The sequence below is a fragment of the Somniosus microcephalus genome, chromosome 11, assembly GCF_052327205.1.
Source record: "Somniosus microcephalus isolate GS21.2 chromosome 11, FLI_Smic_1.0, whole genome shotgun sequence".
Lineage (NCBI taxonomy): Eukaryota > Metazoa > Chordata > Chondrichthyes > Squaliformes > Somniosidae > Somniosus > Somniosus microcephalus.
The window spans coordinates 213,695,628-213,720,736 of NC_140997.1; the positions used below are offsets into that span (position 1 = coordinate 213,695,628).

The 25,109-nt window shown below is 44.3% G+C and overlaps 1 protein-coding gene across 1 annotated transcript in view; it reads right to left on the reverse strand.

The window, feature by feature from the left end:
• LOC147111207 (calcium/calmodulin-dependent protein kinase type 1-like) overlaps positions 1-20,712 on the reverse strand; it is a 218,079-nt gene extending 197,367 nt beyond the window's left edge. The window contains exons 1-2 of the mRNA XM_086001871.1: positions 20,558-20,712; positions 20,097-20,219 (exon numbers count right to left, since the gene is read on the reverse strand). Coding sequence (XP_085857997.1) covers positions 20,097-20,179 — 83 coding nt within the window. The 5' untranslated portion in view covers positions 20,180-20,219; positions 20,558-20,712. The remainder of the gene's footprint in view (positions 1-20,096; positions 20,220-20,557) is intronic.
• Between the last annotated feature and the right edge of the window lie 4,397 nt (positions 20,713-25,109).

Here is a 25,109-nt window from a genome sequence, read left to right on the forward strand (position 1 = left end):
AGAGAGAGAGAGCGCGACTTTGGGGGGGGGGGGGGTGGGGGGAGAAGAGGGAGAGAGCGGGTGGGGTAGAGAGCGGGGGGGATGGGGGGAAGGGGGGGGAAGGGGGGGCGGGGGGGCGGGAAGCGGAAGGGGGGCGGGAAGCGGAAGGGGGGCGGGAAGCGGAAGGGGGCGGGAAGCGGAAGGGGGGCGGGAAGCGGAAGGGGGGGGCGGGAAGCGGAAGGGGGGGGCGGGGGCGGAAGGGGCCCAGGCCGAGAGCCCCGCTCTCCGAGCCCCGCCCCCCCCCCTGCCGAGAGCCCCGCTCTCCGAGCCCCGCCACCCCCCCCCCCCCCGGCCGAGCCCGATTGCGGCTCTGAGACGGCCGGCGGCCGAGCCCCGCCCCCCCCCCCCCAGCCGAGGCCGATTGCGGCTCTGAGAGACGGCCGGCGACCGAGCCCCGCCCCCCCCCCCCGCCGAGCGCGGAACAGAGACGCCGCGTATCACCTGCTCCTGCTGCGCGTGCACCCTGACCCTCGTGGCTGACGCCGTTGCCCTGGGTAACGTGACGCGGCGGGGGGGGGGGGGGGGGGGGGGTGAGGAGCTTAGCAGAAGCGCAATCACCTAGCTCGGGCCTGGCTGGGCAAGAAAGGTGCAGGCTTTGAGGCCTAAGAAAAAAACGGGGAAAGGTAGGAAAAAGAATGTTCAGGTTAGGTTTACAAATGAGTGATTTTTTTTAAAAACAATTTAATAAATTCAATTTTGTTTTGGTGGAAATGTATATTTGAAAAGAAAGACGCAGAAAGCAGGAAAAAGAATGGAAGCAAGATGGCGGCGACTCACCTCGGTTCAGAACAATAAGGCCTGCCCACACACGGTCGATTGTCAGGTCACCAAAGCGTAGGATTGGTCAATCGTCCAGTCACTCGACCGTAGGAGGGCCCGGCCGCACGCGGCAGCAAGCCGCCGTACGATAGTGTGACCTCGAAGTCGACCAGTCGCTAATGAGCGGATAATGAGATGCTAATGAGCGGAATGTTGAAGGTTTTTGGGATACCGCGGGCGCGATTTTAGCCCGGCCGAAACGTAAATACGCTTAAAACCGTCTCGGAAGCGTAAGCTTTCTTTGGAGGTAACGCGCGCGTAGGTACGCCCTGTAACTTTCGAGCGCATAGCCCGCCAGACGCACACGCGATGACAGACAGAATAACAGACAGAATGACAGACAGAAGTACCGATTTATATATATAGATGATGATGATGATGCAGGGCTCTTTCCAAGCAAGTACTTAAGTAAATATTAATAAATATTGCACAAGCTACAGTTCTCTTCACATCGAAACACTTCTGGTGATTTAATGCTTAAAGGCAATATTCTCCAAGGGAGGGTGAGGTTGTTGTATCATAGAGTGGGTAAGATGCAGGTTCATCACCATAATTCCAACCCAGTTCTCCCATGTCATCTTAGAGATGTATAACCAAAGACCCACCTCACTCTGAATGGGGATCATAATCGGGGGCCATTTCCATGCACCTCCTACCAGGTGGTTATGTCTATTGGTTAACCTGGGAACAGTCACCCAGTCTGGGGATGACCTGTAGCACAAGAATACCAAGAAACCGGAACAGGAGAAAATGACCTCAAAAAACAGAAATTAAAAATGAAATGGAAATTGGACACGAGAGATGTTACAATAACACAGCAGCTGGAATCTTACTTTGCCACCATCACCTGATACAAAAGTAACTGGGGATCATTTTGGAAACTAACTTCAATGGGAAGGCAAAGAGAAAAGGCTAGCTTCAGTTTAAAGTATGCCCCCAAACCCACTCCGCAAAGCTGCTTAAAAATTAACTGTTGAAGGAACTGGTTAAACATGGCTCCTCTAACTTTCAAGCTCCATTCTGAAGTATTGCGAGATGTATTTAATGCTGTTCAGCACGATCTTTGGACTTGGGCAAGCAGAGAAACAAATTTGCCTATTCGAGTTTGTTTAGGTTTTTTGTGGAAGCGTTATTTCTTCTCGGCTGGCTCAGGGAGTGTTCTTGTACCAAATCGCCCACATGCAGCACGCCCACATCTTTAAAGACCAGCCTGAAGCTGCCTGCCAGCTGCAATATTCATCAGCCACAGACTGAAGCATGGGCATGTTGTCAATGGCATGACCCCACTGCGGAGTGCTTAATAAACCAATCATTGGACTGAAACACTGTCTGGATTAGATTAAGATAATTAAATGTAGTCGTTTCAAGTTTTTCCTTTTATACAAATTATAACTATTCCGAAAGTAACCACACAAGCTAGAAATTCTAGTTTCTTAGCCATATGGAAAGCTGCCTTTCCTGCAGCAACACGCCCTGGAGCAATCCATAAGCCCTCCGCTTTCAGCACCTTTTCATATAGAAACAGGAAAGCTTTTCATTTTTAGTATATTTTTGATGGACTGCAGCTTTGTAAAATAGCTGCATTTAAGTTGAGCGCTACAGCAGAAATCGCTGAAGCAATTGCCAGAGTCCCCTGTTGTTTGAGCTGTTTGGAAACTGCCTTTCTGTGGCAGTAATATTCCAACACTATCGACAGTGGACATTAGGACTTTAACACAGTGAAACACATTTTGCAATTTGTGTACTGTTCTGTGCGTAAAGCCAATAGGGAGAATTTAGGTTTCTGCTGCCCATCTACAATGGATACCATTTTGTTATTTACCACCATTCCAGAGTGACCCAGAGGGATTGGGGGGCAATAACTTGCAGAGTTCAATTAGTTTACCTCTGGTAACTAAGATAGTGCTCGTCAATTATCGCAACCGAATCCTGATTGGATAGCTTATTTTCCCTTGGATAGAATTCGTCTCTTCATTCCGGTTCATGGCTCGTTGGAAAACACCAAGCAGAATTACTTCTCCCCAAATTAATGGAAAATCCACCAAAAAGCACCAGTCTACCCACAAAATCATTGTCAATAGCAGAAGACTTCGGAGAACCCTAACAGGAGTGCAAGTGCGGCAAAGGCGGGGCTTCCAGCCACTGCCTGCCCTAAATCCCAGAAACAAAGTCATTTAAATATTCTGGGTGGGTAATCTATGCTTGTAGGGGTGCAGCAGAGGCTCCTGTCCTACATTAGTGCTGGAGTTGCTCTGAAAGTAGGAGCCAAAGGCCTGGATCAGACCAAAAGAGGGTGGGGGGGGGGGGGGGGGGAGGGGGGGGAGGAGGAGGAGGAGGAGGAGGAGAAGGGGAGAGAGAAACGGTTCAAATCATTTACTTTTTAAAAAAAACAAAAACAAAGAGAGTGCTCTGTGGCACCTCTCCCAACAGTAATTAATCCTTCTGGGATCAATTATCATTTGCCATCTCCACTGTAGACCTCACTTAAAGCCCAGAATGGGACCTGTACCTTCTCTCAGCAGACGTGGGTCCCACTGGGTCCAATGGAAGCCTTTCAGGCAGAATTCCCGGGACTTTCCCCCAACACAGTTATTCATTCTAATGCCAAGGTGGCAACTTCTACAAGTCCCTTGCCAACAGAAATATGATTCTTTATTCCCTGCCACCTATTGGTTAGCATGTCCAGGTTTAACAATGAACCTCTCGTCATGGTGCATTGCTCACTGGGCTGTGTTACAGTTCGAGTTCAGTAAAATAGGCAGTTTGCATAAGCAGGCTCAGAACCCAAATAACGTGCGACTTTGGGCGTGACATGAATGAGATAGCAAGCCACAGAGCGAACAAGTATCCTCCTGCCATGGCATCATCCACTAGAGATCACATGGCTTGCTTATCCGGTTTTAGAAGCAAGAAATATCACATCATCAGATCACTGTATTCAAGCTGAAGCTAATAATCAAATGGATTTACAAAGGAGATAATTACGCAGCCTGGCTGACACCCCAGCTCTGGAACCGGTACGTGCTTATTCCAAGCAATACTACTCTGGAAATATATATACCCAGAAATTTCTGCTATCTGCTGGTCTTGACAGCAGCTCAATCCTTGCATCCTGTTCCTTTTGGAGGCTAATGGATGCTAGGATGTTCTGCGGTTCACAAGGATTTGCCATCGGCATTTCTGCAGATCATCCAGGCACCTCTGGAGCAATTTCTGATGCTATTGCTTAGTTCATGGAGGATACCCAAACAGCGACGACATCGGCAAACTGTAAACGGGACCTAATCCATTTTTCAGGTGTTGGAATATCAGTGCAATAAGTCAAAAACAAGTGTGGGCAGAGGACTGAGACCTAAGCAATTCCTGCAGTTGAGCAAACCCTGACGGAGATTGCTGTGGCCATTCAGGTGCTCTGCCAGGAAATATATCCATTGAATTATCTCACTGGGGATGTTGAGCTGGGAAATGGCATATCAAAGCCTATTGTATCAAACCTTATCAGAAGCCTTTTGCACAACAAGAAACAGCACCCATTGGTAGTGTTCCTGTATAAGTGTCAGAGAATGTGTTCCGACCGTTGTAGCAATTAGTCACTGGTGCTTCACCCTCTCCTGAACCCTGCTTGACCCAAATTGAAGACGTCAGCACTTTCACAATGATGTTAAGAGGCGGTATGGAAAGTGGGACAATACCGAGACCAAAATCGGCCCCGAGGTTACATCTCTGGACCTCCGTGGTTACAGCTATCTCCGTGGTGCAAATCAATGAGTTAAATTCCTCAATAATGCTAACAATTACAGTCCTGCTGGAGGTCTAAGCAAGTGGTCACTGGTTTCCTGCCATTTTGTCACTCCTTGTCAGCTTGGCCTTCCCTGGACTAACCTCTAGCTTGTGTTTGGCACTTCCACGACTGACTTCCACTTCAGATGCTTCAGCACCTAACAGATTCAGCTTTGTTTTCTTGCTCCCTTTTGCTGGGCTCTTAGCTTGGTTTGCCTTTGCCTGTGTCATTTTTCTCCACTGTCGGCCAATCAAACCAGTCAAACTAGTTGAATCTCTATTCTGATGAATCTCTATTCGGTAATCCTCAGTGTTTAAAATTGAGCTTCAAAAAGTTTCACTTGGTCTTCACATTCAGAAAATCTAATATCAATCTGTACATTTACATGTATTAATATTTCAAAAATATGCTAGACTGTCCAAACAAACTTTGCCTGATTAGATGGCTGGCCAGCCATCCCATAAAACTAATAGCTACTTCAAGACAGTTGTAGTCTTAAGAATGCAGCTACCCAGAGCCAGTGTTTAAATTGCATTGGTCTATCTAAAATGTATACTTTTTCTGTTTACAGCTTAATGATTGCCTCAGAAAGTGGAAAATGGGACATGGACAGCCAAAAACAAAGGCTAAAAACTTGGTCAAATTTATTTGCAGGCGAGATATTATACAGAGGATGAAAGGCAGATATTAGAACACAACACTTGAAAATAGAGCTAGAATCTTTTGACAAAAAGAGTCAGTGTACTTTATTCAGTAAGCTACTTCTTGCAGTCTACTGGCAAACAACTGGCTTTTCAGATAGAATAATCAGACTACTTTATTTCACAGACTCTCAAGATGAGAGGTTGTATGCGGATACTGCAAGTTTCAGTTCACGCGCGGAGTTTATTGTTTTAATAGCAGAACTAAGGGCTATGACATGGTCTTAACAGCCTTCAAAAGATAGTGCAGCCAAATCATTCATAATCAAAGGCACAATACCTCGGGAGCGTTGCACATCCAAGCACCTGCTAGGGCCTTGACAGTTTACAATTGGTATCTACTTAGAACAAAGCCTCTTCATCTTGGCTCATTTCCAGATCAAAGTTGCCTGATTCCCCAGAGAACCTGTCACCTATCTTCCATTTTGAAATATGGCAAAGGGAGAATCACCTTCATTTTGACTTTGGTTATTTTGAATAAAATGCATAGAAAATAAGGACAGAAGTCTACATTTATCATCACAGGGACCCTGTAGGTCAAAAAACTGTCCTGATACAGAATGATCCATGAAATAAAGTACTGTCCCACCACCTCCCCCTCCTTCCGAGGACCCGAGAAATTTCTTTGCTCCTGCCACTACCAGAATATTTGAAAATATCTTGTACCTGCACTTTGTCCATTAATAGATCGGAGACACCTCGATGCCCACATCAGACTTCAGAAACCTCCCCAATCTGTTAAATTTACTGTCATTTTGGGGTACATCATGTTATGTCAACAGAGGTCTCTCCACACAAAGTATTAATGCAAATGTTCATTAATAATTCAATTACAACCTCAGATTGATCACAGAAATGGTTGCGAATTTTAGACTGAGGGATGCTTACAGCAAATTCAGTCACAAAACTTCGCATTTTTGGAGCACCATCACCTACACAGACTATCCATCAGAGCACCATCTGAATCCTTGCCCTGAATCTCTGCTGCTCAGCTCTAACAATCTCTTATCTGTGCTTAACCACTTCCCAACTCTACTTAGCGGAAGCTGAACGCCAACTCTCCGACACCACCTCCTACCTCCACCTGGACCATGACCCCACTACCGAACATCAAGCCACCATTTCCAAGACTGTCACTGACCTCATCTCCTCTGGAGATCTTCCCCCCCGCTGCCACCAACTTCAGTTCCCCAAGCCCGCACAGCCCGCTTCTACCTCCTTCCCAAGATGCACAAACAGGACTGCCCTGGTAGACCCATCGTTTCAGCCTGTTCTTGCCCCACGGAACTTATCTCTTCCTATCTTGACTATCTTTTCTCCTTGTCCAGTCTCTTCCCACCTACATCCGCGACTCTTCGGACGCCCTCCGCCACTTTAACAGTTTCCAGTTCCCAACCGCTTCCTTTTCACCATGGACGTACAATCCCGCTACACCTCCATCCCCCACCAGGATGGCCTGAGGGCGCTCCGCTTCTTCCTTGAACAGAGGCCCGACCAGTCCCCATCCACCACCACCCTCCTCCGCCTGGCTGAACTTGTTCTCACATTGAACAACTTCTCCTTTAACTACACTCATTTCCTCCAAATCAAAGGTGTTGCCATGGGTACCCGCATGGGTCCTAGCTATGCCTGCCTTTTCGTGGGCTATGTGGAACAATCTTTGTTCCAGTCCTACTCGGGTCCCCTCCCTCACCTCTTTTTCCAATACATTGATGACTGTGTCGGTGCCATTTCCTGCTCTCGCCCCGAACTTGACAATTTCATTCATTTTGCCTCCAATTTCCACCCTTCCCTCACCTTCACATGGTCCATCTCTGACTCTTACCTTCCCTTCCTCGACTTCTCCGTCTCCATCTCTGGGGATCGGTTATCGACCAATATTCACTACAAGCCCACTGACTCCCACAGCTACCTGGACCTCACTTCCTCCCACCCCACCTCCTGTAAGGACTCTATTCCATTCTCCCAGTTTCTCCGTCTCCGCCGTATCTGCTCCGACGATGCCACCTTCCACACCAGTGCTTCAGACATGTCTTCCTTTTCCCGCAACCGAGGATTCCCCTCTACCGTGTCAGTTCTATCTCCCGCACTTCTGCCCTCACCCCTGCCCCCCCCCTCCCGGAACCACGATGGGGTTCCCCTTGTCCTCACCTTTCACCCCACCAGCCTCCACATTCAATGGATCATCCTCCGGCATTTCCGCTACCTCCAAAGTGATCCCACCACCAAACGTATCTTCCCCTCCCCTCCCCTTTCAGCATTCCGTAGGGACCGCTCCCTCAGAGACACCCTAGTCCACTCCTCTATCACCCCAAACAGCCCTTCCCCTTCGCCTGGCACCTTCCCGTGCAAGCGGAGATGTAACACCTGCCCCTATACCTCCCCCCTTCCCACTGTCCAGGGCCCCAAACACCCCTTCCAGGTGAAACAGCGATTTACTTGTACTTCGCACAATCTAGTATACTGTATTCGCTGCTCACGATGCGGTCTTCTCTACATTGGGGAGACCAAACGCAGATTGGATGACCGCTTTGCGGAACACCTCCCTTCGGCCCGTAAGGGTGACCCTGAGCTTCCGGTCGCCTGTCATTTTAATTCACCGCTCCATTCCCACTCGGACCTCACCGTCCTTGGCCTCTTGTATTGTTCCACAGAAGCTCAACGTAAACTCGAGGAACAGCACCTCATCTTCCGATTAGGCACTCTGCAGCCTTCCGGATTCAATATCGAGTTCAACAATTTCAGATCATAACCTCGGCCCCTATTACATTTTTTCTTGTAATTTCCCCCCCCCCCCCCTTTCTTTTGTTTCTCTCACACACCTGGCAGCTATCTTTTGCCCTGCCAGTACACTTCACACCTAATCTCAGCCTATTACCATCTCGTCTAGCTTCGAATACCTTTTATTGTCTCTTTTAATTCTTTTGTCTCTTAATTCTTTTGTCCGATCGCAGCCCTGCCTTCGATCTATTTTCTTTTCTTTCCAGTTTTGAAGAAGGGTTCGACCCAAAACATCAACTCAAATTTCTCTCCACGGATGTTGCCTGACCTGCTGAGTTTTTCCAGCATTTTCTGTTGTTATTCCCAACTACTTGTGCTTCTCTAAGGAGAAGATATACTTTTGTAATACTGTAGTTCCATTAGTTGAGCTGGTCACCAATATAAAACAGAGTTGATCCACTAAAGCCACTCGTACAGGACTGGATCGAATCAGAAACAAGGAATTACTACTCAACTTTTACTAAAAAAAAAATCCATTTAGCCGACGGAATTCATCTGGTTGTTTAGGTTCAAGATCGCCTTAGACCACAGTCACCCTCATCTTGCCGAACTTGAGAACTCTAATAATTTCTGTGCATTTTTAGATATATCCAATCTCATGCCTCTGAATTACAATCAAGGTTTGAAATACAAATTGCTTGCTATTTCTCTTCCCTTCCCTTCCCATTTGTACTATGCTCGGAACCCATGGACAAGCATAAACCCTTCTTCTATACATTGAGGTTAAACTGTGCTAGTATAAATTAAACTAAATCACACATTCACTAACCCTTGAACAAAAATGTTCATAATTATTTTGTTGTTTCCCATCAGAACTAACTGGGCTGAACTGAAAGTTGTGCTCAATGGGTAAGCTAACCACTTAACAGGTTTAAGTGGGTATAGATGTTTTAGTGGAGTGCAGTTCTAGAGATCAACAAGAGGACAGGCTTTCAGAGAGACACAGAATTAATCCAGTCTCCCTCTCTCGCACACACACACAGCCCAAATACAGTATCCAGTCTCAGAACATCCGAGTGTAGTGAAATCTTAGAATCATGGAATGGTTACAGCACAGAAGGCGGCCTTTCGGCCCGTCCTGGCTCCCTGCAAGGACACTTCAGCTAGTCTCACACCCACGCCCTTTCCCCATAGCCATGCAAATTTCTTTCCTTCAGATACTTACCCAACTCCCTTTTGAAAGCCATGATTGAATCTGCCTCCACCACCCTTTCAGGCAGTGCATTCCAGATCTTAACCACTCGCTGCATAAAAAAGTTTCTTACATTGCCTTTGGCTCTTTTGCCAGTCACCTTAAATCTGTGTTCTCTGGTTCTCGACCCTTCGGCCAATGGGGACAGTTTCCCTCTATTTACTCTGTCCAGACCCCTCATGATTTTGAACACCTCTATCAAATCTCTTCTCAATCTTCTCTGCTCAAAGGAGAACAACCCCGGCTTCTCCAGTCTATTCATATAACTGAAGTCCCTCATCCCTGGAATCATTCTCAGAAATCTTTTCTGCACCCTCTCTAAGGCCTTCACATCCTTCCTAAAGTGTGGTGCCCAGAATTGGACACAGTACTCCAGTTGGGGTCGAACCAATGTTTTATATAGGTTCATCATAATTTCCACACTTTTGTACTCTATATCTCTCTTCATGAAGCCCAGGATCCCGCAAGCCTTTTTAACTGCTTTCTCAACCTGCCCTGCCACCTTCAACGATTTGTGCACATATACACCCAGGTCTCTCTGTTCATGCACCCCCTTTAGGATTGTACCCTTTAGTTTATACGTCCTTTCCTCGTTCTGTCTACCAAAATTTATCACTTCACACTTTTGTGCATTAAATTTCATCTGTAACGTGTCTGCCCATTTCACCAGACTGTCTGTGTCTTCCTGAAGTCTATCACTTATCCTCCTCACTGTTCACTATACTTCCAAGTTTTGTGTCACCTGCAAATTTTGAAATTGTGCCCTGTACACCCACGTCCAAGTCATTAATATATATCAAGAAAAGCAGTGGTCCTGGTATCGGCCCCTGGGGAACACCACTGTATACCTTCCTCCAGTCCGAAAAACAACTGTTCACTACTACTCTGTTTCCTGTCACTTAGCCAGTTCCGTATCCATGCTGCCATTGTGCCTTTTATTCCATGGGCTTCATCTTTGCTGGCAAGCCTATTATGTGGCACTTTGTCGAACGCCTTTTGGAAATCCATGTACACCACATCAACTGCATTGCCCTCATCAACCCTCTCGGTTACTTCAGCAAAGAACTCAATCCAGTTAGTTGCCTTTGCCTTTAACCAATTGGTGAAGACTGATGCAAAGTACTCATTTAGCACCTCAGCCATACCCACCGCCTCCATGCATAGGTCTCCTTTTTGGCCCCAATCGGCCCCACCCCTCCTCTTATTACCCTTTTACTATTTATATGCCTAAAGATGGCTTTAGGATTATCTTTTATGTTGGCTGCCATTCGATTCGCATACCCTCTCTTTGCCCCTCTTATTTTCTTTTTGACTTCTCCTCTGACCTTTCTATATATAGCCCGATTCTCAGATGTATTTGCAACCTGACATCCATCATACGCGCCCTTTTTCTGCTTCATCATATTCTCTATCCCTTTTGTCATCCAGGGAGCCCTGACTTCAGTTGCCCTGCCTTTCCCACCACCCTGAGGGGGAATGTACCTCAACTGTACCTCAACTATTTCCTCTTTAAAGGCAGCCCATTGTTCCATTACAGTTTTGCCTGCCAATCTTTGATTCCAGTTTACCCGGGCCAGATCTGTTCTCATTCCACTGAAATTGGCCTTCCCCCAGTTAAACATTCTTACTCTAGATTGCTCCCTGTCCTTTTCTATAGCTAATCTAAACCTAAAGATACTATGATCACCATTCCCTAAATGTTCACCTACTGACACTTGCTCCACTTGACCTACCTCATTCCCCAGAACCAGATCCAGAAATGCCTCCTCCCTCGTCGGGCCGGAAACATACTGATCAAGAAAGTTCTCCTGAACACTTCAGAAATTCCTCCCCTTCTCTGTCCTTTACACTATTACAATCCCAGTCTATATTAGGATAGTTGAAGTCCCCCATTATTACCACTCTATAGTTCTTGCACCTCTCTCTAATTTCTCTGCAAATTTGTTCCTCCATATCGTTTCCACTATTTGATGGTCTGTAGAATACACCTAGTAGTGTAATGGCACCTCTATTATTTAACTCTAGCCATATAGATTCTGTCCTTGACCCCCCCCCACCCCCCAGGACATCCTCCCTCTCCAGCACTAACATTCTCCTTGACCAATACTACCACACCACCTCCTATCTTTCCTTCCCTATCTTTCCTGAACACTTTATAATCAGGAATATTTAATATCCAATCCTGCCCTTTGTTGAGCCAGGTCTCAGTTATTGCCGCACCATCATATTCCCATGTGGCTATTTGTGCCTGCGGCTCACCTACCTTGTTATATTGATCATTGTCTGTCGTGGTCAGGTGCTTACAAGAATCAAAATTTATTTTTCAAAACCCCAACCCATCCGATGCTATGTTTTATTGCAATAATTTAAAGAGTGATCAGTGCAGTTCAGCTGTAGTGGTTACTTAAGTGATAGCTCCCCATTGTTGTAGACAATTGGCCCAGCTGTAGCATGATAATCAGCACAAGCTAGCACATGAATGGATAATGATACTAATGAGCTGCTAATTATCCTTAGCTGGTTAACTGTTAAAGGATCCCACGGATGACTTTACGACTGCACCATTGAGCGGTACTGCTCAGAATTCGCCAGCACTTTAAACAGCTGCGCAGTCTTCCACTCAGAATGCTGGGTTAGGCTCAAGAGCAATGAATGGAACAAAACAATCACGCCAACATTCTCCCAAATAGCCAAAGCATTCTGGAGGAGAGGCTGAGCGGCTATTTAGTTCTGACAAAACGTTAACTCAGTTTCTCTCTCTCCACAGATGCTGCCTGAGCTGCCGAGTATTTCCAGCATTTTCTGTTTTTATTTCAGCTATTTAAATCAGTTGTTTAAAGTCGTGGCGAGTTCCGGAGCAGCAGATCAAGAGTTCCTCAATATGGGGCACGGCTACCTTCAAAATGTACTGATCAGTTGGTTATAGTGATAATTTGGACTACTGGACAAAAACCATCACTAACTGGATCGGATTGTACTAATGCAGCTTTGAATCATAACAGAACAACAAAAATGATCTGGTATCTCTATCTTTTCCTCCTGCCTGCATTCCTCAAGCAGTCTTTGTTTAACTAGCCTCTAACATAGTATATATTCATTCTAAATGTTAATTACTTCCGAACTTGCGGGACAAATGGGCCATTGCCAATCCCATGATAACCAACTGAACCTTGCCTGAAGCCCGGTTGGTGTTTTCCAGCAGAGGCCTGCCTCCAACACCGATGCTTTGGAACCCCTTCCTGACAGTGTGCAACAATCTACTCTTCTGAAAAAGAGGCATTTTTAACATTTTAAAACAAAACCTTCAAACTGTTCTTTTAATAATTGTTACGTTTGGTTATAAACCAAACAATATTTTACATGAATACACACACACACACGTATAAATGTATATATAAAACACATCATCAGTGAGAATGGCGATTAGAAACTTCTACTTACCCATAGCGCAAATTAAAAAGCACAAAGGACATCTTAAAACTATGTACAGCAACTTGAATGTCATTATTTGTCCAGTTTCTAATCCATAAATACACACCAGTATAGATGCTGCCTGACCTGCTGAGTACTTCCAGCATTTTCTGTTTAGAATTCATATTTTATGGTTTTATGTAGCATCCTTTTTGCTATATTCAGCTGCACGTTCCCGGAATTTCACTATGGCGCAGAATTTGCGGTGGGTAATGATGGTGAACGGTCATTACCCTTCTGAAACTGACCACAACTTCAGGATTTAGCGCATGCACATCTAAACGTGGAAATCCTGAAGTTGCGGTCAGTCATTCACTGCTCAAACACTGGCTGCGCTGTGGAACCCCCGCCCCAAGCCGGAAATCAGTGATATCGGTGAAACTGATGAAAACTTGGGCTTTTCTGCGCTAAGATTGCTGTTAAACACCCCATTAAATATTAAGACTTGTTGGAATAGGTGTCAAATTTCTCCATTATGATAAAAATTACAATTTTTTTGTAGAACTTTAAAATAAAATGTAAAGTTTGTTCATGATATTTCAGCTTCTACCTTATCGCCACGTGAAAGTCCCAATCTTTATTTCGCTCTCTAACATTTTTTTTAAAGTCCGGATTACAGCTGCTTCTCATTTCCTGGTTTGCTGTCTGTGAGAATTCTTCAATGTGATTGGCTGCTTAGAATCCCCAAGGCAGAGCGCTGCAATCAACTGAACGGCAAAAAAGGCAAACTTCTCGCCAGAGAGATCGCGAGATCTCGGTGGGCAGCTTTCTTCAGGGGCCAGCGGCAAGCGCCGCCGCCGACCGCAAATTACGGGCCAATGTATTGGAAAGAACTGCACACCTCATGACTGACACTGGTGCACTTATCCATTGCGACTCACATCATACAGGACTTGTGCACCCTTTACACAGCTACTGTCCCTGTCGGAGATCCTCTCCACAACATTCTCTGCTCAAACCTTCTGGTGCAGTGGACAGAATCATGGAATAGAATAATACAGCACAGAAGGAGGCCATTCAGCCCATCGCGCCTGTGCCAGATAGAAGATTCTTTACTCAGTTAATTGGGAATGTAGAGAGATGTGCAGCAAGAGGCATCAGATGGAGAAAGATGCTCATTTTGAATTCTCTTCTAGCTGCACGATGGATGGAATGGTTAATCTGGAATTAAATGATTCTTGCTGTACGGCACTAGAATTTAGAAAAGTTTAACATGAATTTCAGAACCAAGTGCTTCAATCATCTAAAAAGGGAGGAAATCATGCTTGATTGTTCGTTCCAAGTAGCTGCGTGTGCTTTTACCACCCATTACTGCTGAGCATCTGGCCGAAACTCACTGCATTTCACCCACCTATTGATCCCTCCCCCCACCAGCTCTTCAGGAAACAAGAGCCGCCATTTTAATAATAGTCCAATACAATGCCTTCACTGAATCCATTGCTGTCAATTCCACCGAGAGTTTCTGAATCGATTGGCTGCGGCTCCCTGGAATTGTCCCTGCGAGGGGAGCTCAATAATCCATTTCAGAGCCAGACTTCCCTCTTCAAAAGGAAGGTTCCTGCACAGCTCCAAATCAGGTCACCGGGCATAACGCGCCAGTCACAATTAATAAAACAACATTTCTTTGATCCAACCCCCACCTCAAAAAAAAAAAAATCAGTTATCTGGCTGGACAGTGTCAGTAAATTCTACGAACCAGCTCCAAGCAAACAGAAAATGGAATTGCAAAGCTGTAATTCAAACTGAAAATGCCACTGCCTCACAGCCTTGGGGCGCGACAGTAAAGTGCAGGTAATAACCAACTTACCCAACCGGAGGGGAATTATTAGATCACTTAGACAAGGTGGTATTAAGCAAAAACTACTTCCCCTTCTGTTAGTCTGTATAGGATTTTAGCAGCAGATGGATTTTTTAAATAATATGAAACCAATGCAATAAAATACAGAATTGACTCAAAGCTCTGTGGCTTTCGCAAGTTATGAGAGTTGTAACTGGTAACCGACAGTGACTTGCAAGGCAACACTAGGAAATAAACTGAACATGTGGACCAATAAAACACACAATGTCCTGGAGTACTGTATAGAATACACAAGAGTACTGTACATCAGCAAGACTCCCATTACAGTAATCTCCATAAAATCTATATGCAGGAAATAAAATTAATTGCCAAAGAAAGCAGGGAGGCATGGGTTGGAACAAACTATTTTGAAACCAAAACAACAAGAGTGTTAAGGGCCTGGACTTCTATCGCGTTGCAACCGAAACCCATTTATTGTGAGAAATGTGTTTGTAATGATTTCCTGACCAGATCTGAAGAAAAGCAGATTCCACGGAGTTGCAAGAATCAGCTCAGGTCTCAATTTTAAAAATCATGTGATTTTGTTTTAAGTTACTTGCCTCTTAGTACTCGTTTATGATTCTTGTGCGTGCACAGAAAATTAGGTCAGAGTTCAGAAGCAGAGGAATATCCGTGACAGGAGTTTAATCACTAAACCATTGATCAAAGTGTAAACAAGTTTAATGATTCCAAATGCGTGTGTATCAAAATTCAAATTGGCCAGGGTGGTGTACTACTGCTCAGAAGTACACAGCAGAACAGTAAAGATTGAATCACCCTTTTCCAGCGAGTTCCTGATCTCGGCCACCTTGTGCGAGAAGACCAGGTGGAACCAAGTTGTCTGGTCAACATGGTGGGAGGAGAAAAGAGAGAACAAGAGAGCGAGTTGTTGCCTGGCTGTTCTCATACACCTCCTGGTGACTAGCCAAAGACCAAAAATGGCAGAAGCCTGGGAGCACAACATCCATTGTGTAATCTCAGCAAACCCAAGCAAGAGGAGAAAGAAAATAATCTTTAAAAATTATCAGATTCTGTTTTGGACAATATTGTACTCAGACAGACTGTTCATTTTTTTTAAATTTTTTTAAAAATTACTCCCGAGATTACCACTTGGTCTATTTTTTGAGAGAACGAAAGGCCAGAGAGCCAGAAATTCCCAACTAAGGTTAATTGTTATTTTTTTTTTTTTAAATTACAAGGTATGTTAAGAATATGGACTCAAGAATATGGACTCAACAAAGATCAAGTGAAGAGTTTTCTATTTTTACAGAGATATGATCTAAATAAAATTACAGAAACATTTGGCACTGGATACATGTAAAGGGAATCTATTAATAGGCTTAGCAATCCTTCACATTTAACAAACTATCCAAGTAAACATTCCCAGTGAGAGAGAAAAAAAGTTACTGAAAACATTATTTTTTTTTGCTCCAGATTCCAACTTCTGACTCGAGGAAAGTTTCCCCAGCTAATGCCTGTAAACTGCAAAAAGAGATACACACAAGCCTCAATACAAATCACAGTATATAACCTCTAATCATAGCGGCGTGTGGGTTTAGCTGCAGAGCTATACTTCATTTTAAGTTTTGCTGTCCATTTGCAGCCCATTAACATCAACTGTCTTCACCAAGTAAAGACAGAAATGGGTTTAAAAATAAACTTGAAAAACTCTTCCATGGTTCCCAGCAACCACTTTTTAAAATTTTGATCAGATTTAAATCTAGTTTTCTTCATACATACAGGTACTAGGATTTTCATCTTAACCCAAAAGCTGAGAAACAACAAACAGTAAGGATTCAACTAAAATTGCTAGCAAGTTTATTTCAAACATGTCCTAAATGGGATGCTGTTTTTATATCTCTCAGCCTGCTTTTTACCAAATTAAATACTGGTAAATACCACATTAAAAGAACAGCAGATTGTTAACTACAGTAGAAAAACTTATTTTCCTGTACTATGCAAAAATATTTTATCTAGCTCATGAGCAAAATCTTCATAACTCATTCATATTCTTTTAACCTAATACTGCATTTTTAAAATGTTTAAAATTTGCTGCTATCAATACTGTACCAAAGATCAGGCCTAATAACAGTTCTAAATGTCATGGAGCTGTAATTCCATTTCTCAGCTTTTGGGTTAAGATGAAAATCCTAGTACATATGAATAAAACTAGATTTAAATCTGATCAAAAATTTTTTTAAAGTGGTTGTTGGTAACCACAGAATTGCTTTGAGAGTTTATTTTTAAACTAGTTTTAGTCTTTGATTGGTGAAGACAGTTGGTGTTGATGGGCTGCAAAACTTAAAAATAAACCTCATTGCACACATGAAACTTCCAGACTCAAGAGAGAGGTTGTTGGTTAAATGTGTATTGAGCAAGTCCGATCCAATGAGCATTCAAACATACAAAGCGTTCAAAATCTCTCCAAGTAGCATAGAACTTTACCTGAAAAGGATATTTTTCTAATCAGCGCAGTTTTTTTTCTCTCGAGGTTTATTTCACCTTTGTGCTGGTGCATCAGTCGTTTTTGTTTTAATTTGAATACACAAAGAATATTGTAGATTGGTCACTGAACACAAGAATCCCTTCTTGTGAAGTCTGGCTGATTCTTGGAATTAAACAAATGGAATTGCAGTTGCTCATGGAATACACTTGGCTAATCTGTTAGACAAAGGAGCTTATTGTACAATAGCGTGCCAAGAGCGTGGACTGATTTCACTTTGTAAATTTCTTGGAAAATTTGAAAATTGTAGCCATGGGTATGAACAGGTGATATACACGATAAGAGATGGCAAAGGCAGACTGAATAGATGTAGCCAGGTATAATACAATCAGGCTAGCAGGAAAGAAAGTGTGTACATGGACATGGCAATTAAACGAAATTAATTTAAGCCTTGGTTGTTTTTTGGGCAGTAGTCCAACAAATACTTAGAACAGGTTAGTCCACAAACTGGGTTAAATCTGATTTGACAATGTCCATATAACAAGGAAGCGACACTCAGCAAATTATGCAAATTGATGCAACTTCCTTGCCAACCCTGTTGAATAAAATATATTCTTGCTGTAGTTATGCCCTCTTTCACCCTCTGGAATCTAACAAACATTCAGGTTGCTCAAGCGGTATCACTGTCAAGAGATATCTTCAAACAAATCTGAGTACCCTTCTGAAGTGTACAACAGCAACTTGCATTTATATAGCACCTTTAACGTAGTAAAAAGTCCCAAGGCGCTTCACAGGAGCGTCGACCACATAAGGAGATATTAGGTCAGGTGACCAAAAGCTTGGTCAAAGAGGTAAGTTTTTAAAAGCATGTCTTAAAGGAGGAGAGAGGCGGCGAGGTTTAGGGAGGGAATTCCAGAGCTTAGGGCCTAGGCAGCTGAAGGCACGGCCGCCAATGGTGGGGCGATGAAAGTCAGGCATGCGCAAGAGGCCAGAGTTGGAGGAATGTAGAGTTCTGAGTGTTGCAGGGATTTGAAAACAAGGATGAGAATTTTAAAATCAAGGCATTGCCAGATCGGGAGACAATGTCGATCACGGAGCACAGGAATGATGGGTGAACAGAACTTGCTGCTAGTTAGGATACAAGCAACAGAGTTTTGGACGAGCTCAAGGTAGCACTCCAGCCAAGAGAGCATTGGAAGACTCGAGTCTAGAGGTAACAAAGGCATAGAGGAGGGTTACAGCAGCAGATGAGCTGAGGTAGGGGCAGAGATGGGCAATGTTATGGAGATGGGAGTAGGTGATCTTGGTGATAGAAAGGACACGGGGTTGGCAGCTCAACTCGGGGTCAAATAGGACGCCAAGGTTGTGAAAGATTTAGTTCAGCCTCAGTGGCCAGGGAGAGGGAGTGTGTTTGTGGCTTGTCTCCCCAATATTTAATTGGAGGAATTTTTTGCTCATCCAATACTAGATATTAGACAAGCAGCGTGGCAAATCAAAGGCAATGGAAGGGTCGCGAAAGGTGGTGGTGGTGAGGCAGAGCTGGGTGTCGTCAGCGTACATGTGGAACCTGACATTGTGTTTTCAGGTGATGTCGTCGAGGAGTAGCATGTAGATGAGAAATAGGAGGGAGCAAGTACAGATCCTTGGAGGACTCCAGGGGTAACTGTGCAGGAGTGGGAAGAGAAGCCATTGTAGGTGATTCTCTGGCTATGACTGGATAGATAGGAATGGATCCATTCAAGGGCAGTCCCACCCAGCTGGACAATGGAGGAGAGGCGCTGGAGGGGAGGGTGGTGTGGTCAACCTCAGTGGGCAGACAGGTTGAGAAGGATGAGGAGGGATCACAGTAACATGGGTGTCATTTGTGACTTTGATGAGGGCCGTTTCAGTACTGTGGCAGGGTCAGAAACCTTATTGGAGGGATTCAAACAAACACAGAGCTGGCGGAAAGATTGCCACTGATTTCAGAGGCGAAAGCAGTGCAGGTCAAAAACATCCAAATCTAGCATTGGAATGAGCTTTCCAGATCATATATTTGTCTACAAATGATTAGCTATAAAGCTGTAAAGGGATATGATACACATTTCAAAGTTGCAACTCTTCTGATGGATATTTAGGTAAATATAGTACGGACCAACAGACCAGTAAAATACGATTTTCTTTGCCTGTTCACCTGGCCTCCACCATAGCATTGTTGGGTGCTGGAATTGCCTTCTGCATCCCTGTGCTCGGGTTCCCTCTCCAGATTGTTTTCCAGTGACCCATGGAAAGTACGCTGTGTGTAGGTGTTGGATGAGGACTTGATCAGGTTCTGCTATGATGTCCCACACAGTCAAGTCCTAATGCCAGCTATCTAGGTTCATGCATAAAGAATGGCTGAAGACCCTGTGGAAACATACCACAGTCTGAGCCTTCTGAGGGAAGGATCAGAAAAGGCGGATGCAGCAGTAAGCAACAAGTCAATGCATTGCCGCTCAAATAATGGATTATGCATCTAAAGCAATCATATACACAAATAAAAAGCTCCAATTTCCTCAAACACTTTTTGGCAATAGACCCTGAAACTATGGAAAAGATTTTTAAACATCCCCAGCAGGGTCTTTTGAAGTTCTCCCAAAAGTAACGTTGCAATGACGAGGCTTGGTTCCCTATTTCTCATACAGGCCCATTCAAAAGACAGCATGGCATGGTCCTCATAACTGGTTACCACATGGAGGGAGAGGGAAACTGCTGCAGACCCGGGGACGTTCCCCGCTACCTCTTATCAAATGCAATTAATTTCACATGTGCACCACCTTCAGATTCAAGTGTCACCCACCAAAAGGACAACCCCCAAATTACAGGAATATGAAGTGCTCATATCAAGCCATCAGGCCACCAGAATATAGATTTTTAAGCAATGCGAATTTGTGAATAGATTCAGATCACGGTATGGAGTCCCGACCTCTGTCAACAAATATAATCTGTTCCCAGAGTTTGGGGGGGGGGGGGGGGGGGAAAGAGACACGACACGCAATTCGGATTGTACTCACGTTCCTAGGACTTCTTTGAACTCATACGCCACTTTAATTTCCTCCTTCTTTTTCCATTTTTTGTCCATCTCTCCTAGAGGCATCCTGTCTTGTATCTTTTCAAAAAGAGCGCAGCTACTTCCACTGAAAAACAGGGAGGAGAAGAATCATATTGGCTTTACTTTCGATGCATAACAAAACCGCCTCGAAGCAACAACAGCGGTTCAGCATTAAGCTCCAGTCATCTCCTTAGGTGCTCGTCAATTACTGGTGTTCGTCAATTACCGGTGCCCAAAGCAAAGAAGGGGAGGGGGAGAGGGGAGAACACAACACGCTCAGAGGCTCAGTCTGGCTGGCTGGAAGAGAAATGAATTGGACAATCATTCTCCTTTAAGAAAAAAGACAAATAAGAAACGCCAAGAATCTCTCGCTGTAGCCATAAAATCAACACAACTGAGTCCAAAAGCTGCCCTGTCGCTTACCTGTCTGTGTGTGTGCGAGATGCACTGGGTGGCTGCCTGTGTGTGTATGTATGGAGGGGTCTCTGTCTTCCCTCTACACCTCTCGCTCCATCCAGCGCTTGCACTCGGCTGCTGCCGCAATGACGTCAACGCTCCCCCCCCAGCCCGGGCAGAGCAGGTGGGCGGAGCCTCGCCTCGCCGGCCGCTCGCTCTCGACCAATCGGAGACAACCAGGAGGCGGGGCCTGGCCGAAGCTCCGTCCTATCCTGAGACGAGCCAGGCGGGGCCTTCGGGAGCGATCCGACCAATTGAAAGGGAACGAGGGAGCTTGGAACCGGCGCTGGGAGCGGAGGCACACGGAGTGAAGTCCATCGTTGCAGGCTGATACTCACATCAATGAAACGATAGCAAAATACTGCGGATGCTGGAAATCCAAAATAACAACAGAAAATGCTGGAAAAACTCAGCAGGCCAGGGCAGCATCCGTGGAGAGAGAAATAGAGTCAATGTTTCAGGTCAATGAATCTTTCCAGTTCTCACAAAAGGGCATCGGCCTGAAATGTTAACTCAGGTTTTCTCTCTCCGCACCTGCTGAGTATCTCCAGTATTTTCTGTTTTTTTTATTCTCGATTAATGAATATTCATCTAAAGAGAAGACCTGGAGATGAATATTCATCCCTGGAATAAGGATTGAAGAGCCACAGTAACGATATTCGTGCATTAATTACACAAAGTCCTAAGCTGCAAATATATCAGTAGAAATAAATTGGAATAATCAAACTCTAATATACATATATTTTAATATCCTCATCGTTTTAAATAGTTGTCTTCTCTTCCCCTTAAGGTTACGCCAGATCATGATGTTTGGTGGCCTGCCCATAGTGTCGCTGCCTAACTGGCCACCCCTGCAATGTGACCTAACTGGCCTGAGTTTCCCTCTCTCTATACCTTGGGGAGAGGGAAACCTTGGCCCCAGCCAAGTTCAGCAATTTTTAGTGAGAAATCACAGGTACAAACTTGCATCTTACACCAAAGCAAAATATTGGCCTGTGGCAAAAACTTTAGCTTTCTCGACCTTAACTTAATTGTAGCGCTGTCAAAAGGGGATCCCACAGCAGCAGTGATGTCATCATCAAGCTGTCAAAGCAGCCAATTACATTGAAGAATTCTCACAGACTGCAAATCAGGAAATAAAAATCACTTATTACCATTCACTTTTTAAAAATTTTGCAGAGAGCGAAATAAAGATTGGGACATACACATGGGGTTATGGTAGAAGCTGAAATATAAACAAATTTTTTTTTTAATTGAAAATAGTTTTTATTTTAAAAACCTAGTAATTTTTATCATAATGGAGAAATGTTACATTCCACAAATATAAAATTAGTTTTTCAGGGCCAGAACGGATGTTCAGCAGTCAATACACTGTTAAAACCAGAGTTAGACCTATTTCAACAAGGTTCAACATTTAATGGGGTGTTCAACAGCAATATTAGAGCGGAAAAGTGGAAGTTTTCATCAGTTCAAGTGATTTCATAGATTGCCGGCTATGGGGAGTTCCACAGCGCAGCCTGTGGCGGAGCAGGGAATGACACTGCAACTTTAGGATTTCCACATTTATCTGTGCATGCGCTAAATTCTGAAGTTACAGTCAGTTTCAGAGGGGTAATGGCGGCAAATGTTGACAGTTTCGCCATCATTACCACTGCAAAATCTGAGCCAATGCATTTGAGCATGTATAATAGCAAAATACTGCGGATGCTGGAAATCTGAAATAACAACAGAAAATGCTGGAAATACTCAGCAGGCCAGGCAGCATCTGCGGAGAGAGAAACAGAGTTAACGTTTCAGGTCTGGGACCCTTCATCAGAACTGGAAAAAGCTGGAGATGTAACAGATATTAAGCAGGTGCAGAGACGGGGGTGGGGGGGGGGGGGGGGTGCGGTTAGGAGGGGAGGAAGGAATTGAAAGAACACCCTGTACTTTTGTAAGAGGCAGGAAAGATAAAATGTTGCAAATGGGAATGGCAAAAATCATACTGCATGAAAAAAGGGGGGCAGGGGGCAGGGATAATTATCTGAAATTGTTGAACTCAATGTTGAGTCCAGCAGACTGCAAAGTGCCCAATCGAAAGATGAGGTGCTGTTCCTCGAGCTTACGTTGAGCTTCATTGGAACAATGCAATAGCCCGAGGACAGAGAGATCAGAGTGGGAGTGAAGCGGTGAATTAAAGTGACAGGCGACCGGAAGCTCAGGGTCACCCTTACGGACTGAATGGAGGTGTTCCGCAAAGCGGTCGCCCAATCTGCGTTTGGTCTCCCCAATGTAGAGGAGACCGCATCGTGAGCAGCGAATACAGTATATTAAATTGCAAGAAGTACAAGTAAATCGCTGTTTCACCTGGAAGGGGTGTTTGGGCCCCTGGACAGTGGGAAGGGAGGAGGTAAAAGGGCACCTGCTTAATATCTGTTACATCTCCAGCTTTTTCCAGTTCTGATGAAGGGTCCCAGACCTGAAACGTTAACTCTGTTTCTCTCTCCACGGATGCTGCCTGGCCTGCTGAGTATTTCCAGCATTTTCTGTTGTTATTTGAGCATGTACATACTTATATGTGACGGATTATTTAATGTACATCTGAAGAGACCGCCTGTTTATAAAGAGCAGTTGTATGGAAACTTTGTGTTGGTATGAAGCATCTGTACAGGGGCAACCTGTCTGCAATCAATAACAGCACAGAGAGATGACTACTTAATTTAAAAAACACACTTGCAAAGGGAAATCACCTGACTCTAAAATGCACCTGCAACAGAGACTACCTATCTGCAGAGAGCACCTGTACTTAAAGATCACCTAGCTGTAACCAAGACAGTCAGTCTAGAATAAAACACCTGTACAGTTACACCTCTCCATCTGTAACCAACACCACCAAAGGAAGACTACATTCATGTAAAGATCACCTGCATTTATACCACCTGTCTACAAAAAGCACACACAGACAGAACACTTGTATGTAAATAGCACCTAGAGAAGTTACTGTATGTATATAGTGCCTATATCCTCCTTAGATATGGGAGTGGTGCCGGAGGACTGGAGGATTGCAAATGTTATACCCTTGTTCAAAACAGGGGTGAGGGATAAACCTGGCAATTACAGTCCAGTCAGCCTAACGTCAGTGGTGGGGAAACATTTAGAGGCATTAATCCAGGGCAAAATGAATTGGCACTTGGAAAAATATGGGTTAATAAATGAAAGCCAGCTCAGATTTCTTAAAGGGAAATTGTGTTTGACTAACTTGATTGAATTCTTTGATGAAGTAACGGAGATGATGGATGAGGGTAGTGCGGTTGATGCTGTGTATGTGGACTTTCAACAGTTGTTTGATAAAGTACCACATAATAGACCTGTTAGCAAAATTGAAGCCCATGTGATTAAAGGGGCAGTGGCTGCATGGATACAAACTTGGCTAAAGGACAGAAAGCAGAGAATCGTGGTGAACGGTTACTTTTCAAACTGGAGAGAAATGTGCAGAGGTGTTTCCCAGGGGTTGGTGTTGGGACCAGTGTTCTTTTTAATATATATTAATGACCTGGACTTGGGTATACAGGGCATAAGTTCAAGATTTGATGACACAAAACTCAGAAATGTAGTAAACAGTGAGGAGGATGGTAACAGACTTCAGGAGGACATAGACAGACTGGTGAAATGGGCAAACACATGGCACATGAAATATAATGCTGAGAAATGTGTAGTGATTGTAGTGATGGTAGGAAGAATGAGGAGAGACAATATAAACTAAATGGCACAATTTTAAAGGGGGTGCAGGAACAGAGAGATCGGGGGGTGAACGTACATAAGTCTTTGAAGGTGGCAGGACAAGTTGAGAAGGCTGTTAAAAAGACATATGGGATCCTGGACTTTATAAATAGAGGCACAGAGTACAAAAGCAAGGAAGTTATGCTAAACCTTTATAAAACACTGGTTAGGCTCCAGCTGGGGTACTGTGTCCAATTCTGGGCACCACACTTTAGGAAGGATGTGAAGGCCATAGAGAGGGTGCAGAAAGGATTTATGAGAATGATTCCAGGGATGAGGGACTTCAGTTACGTTGATACACTGGAGAAGCTGGGGCTGTTCTCTGTTGTGTCTCCTTATGTTCTTATTTACTATATATATTGCAGACACTTTTAGTTCATTTTAGTTAGTGCTTTTACTTAGCTGTATTTTTGCTTTGTTATAGTGCTGCCGCATGGTGCGGAGTGATACAAGATGTCCAACGCTGCACTGTGCACTGCCCGTGCACAGTGTGCCACATAGCAATATAACTACACCATACCAAAGTAGTTCCATACCAAAGTAGTTCCATTTAACGATGTGATACTATAACAATGTAACATCCCTCTTTCTCAAAAAACTAAAACATGAAATTTAACAATTTAAATGAACAAATATTATATCTAAACTATTATTATCAACTACAAAGAATCGTGAGTTTTTTTTTATTCGCGATATCGCTCAGGTGGTTGGATGTTGTCCCTCCATCTTGTGGATTTGGTGGTGACCATTCCTCTCTGCG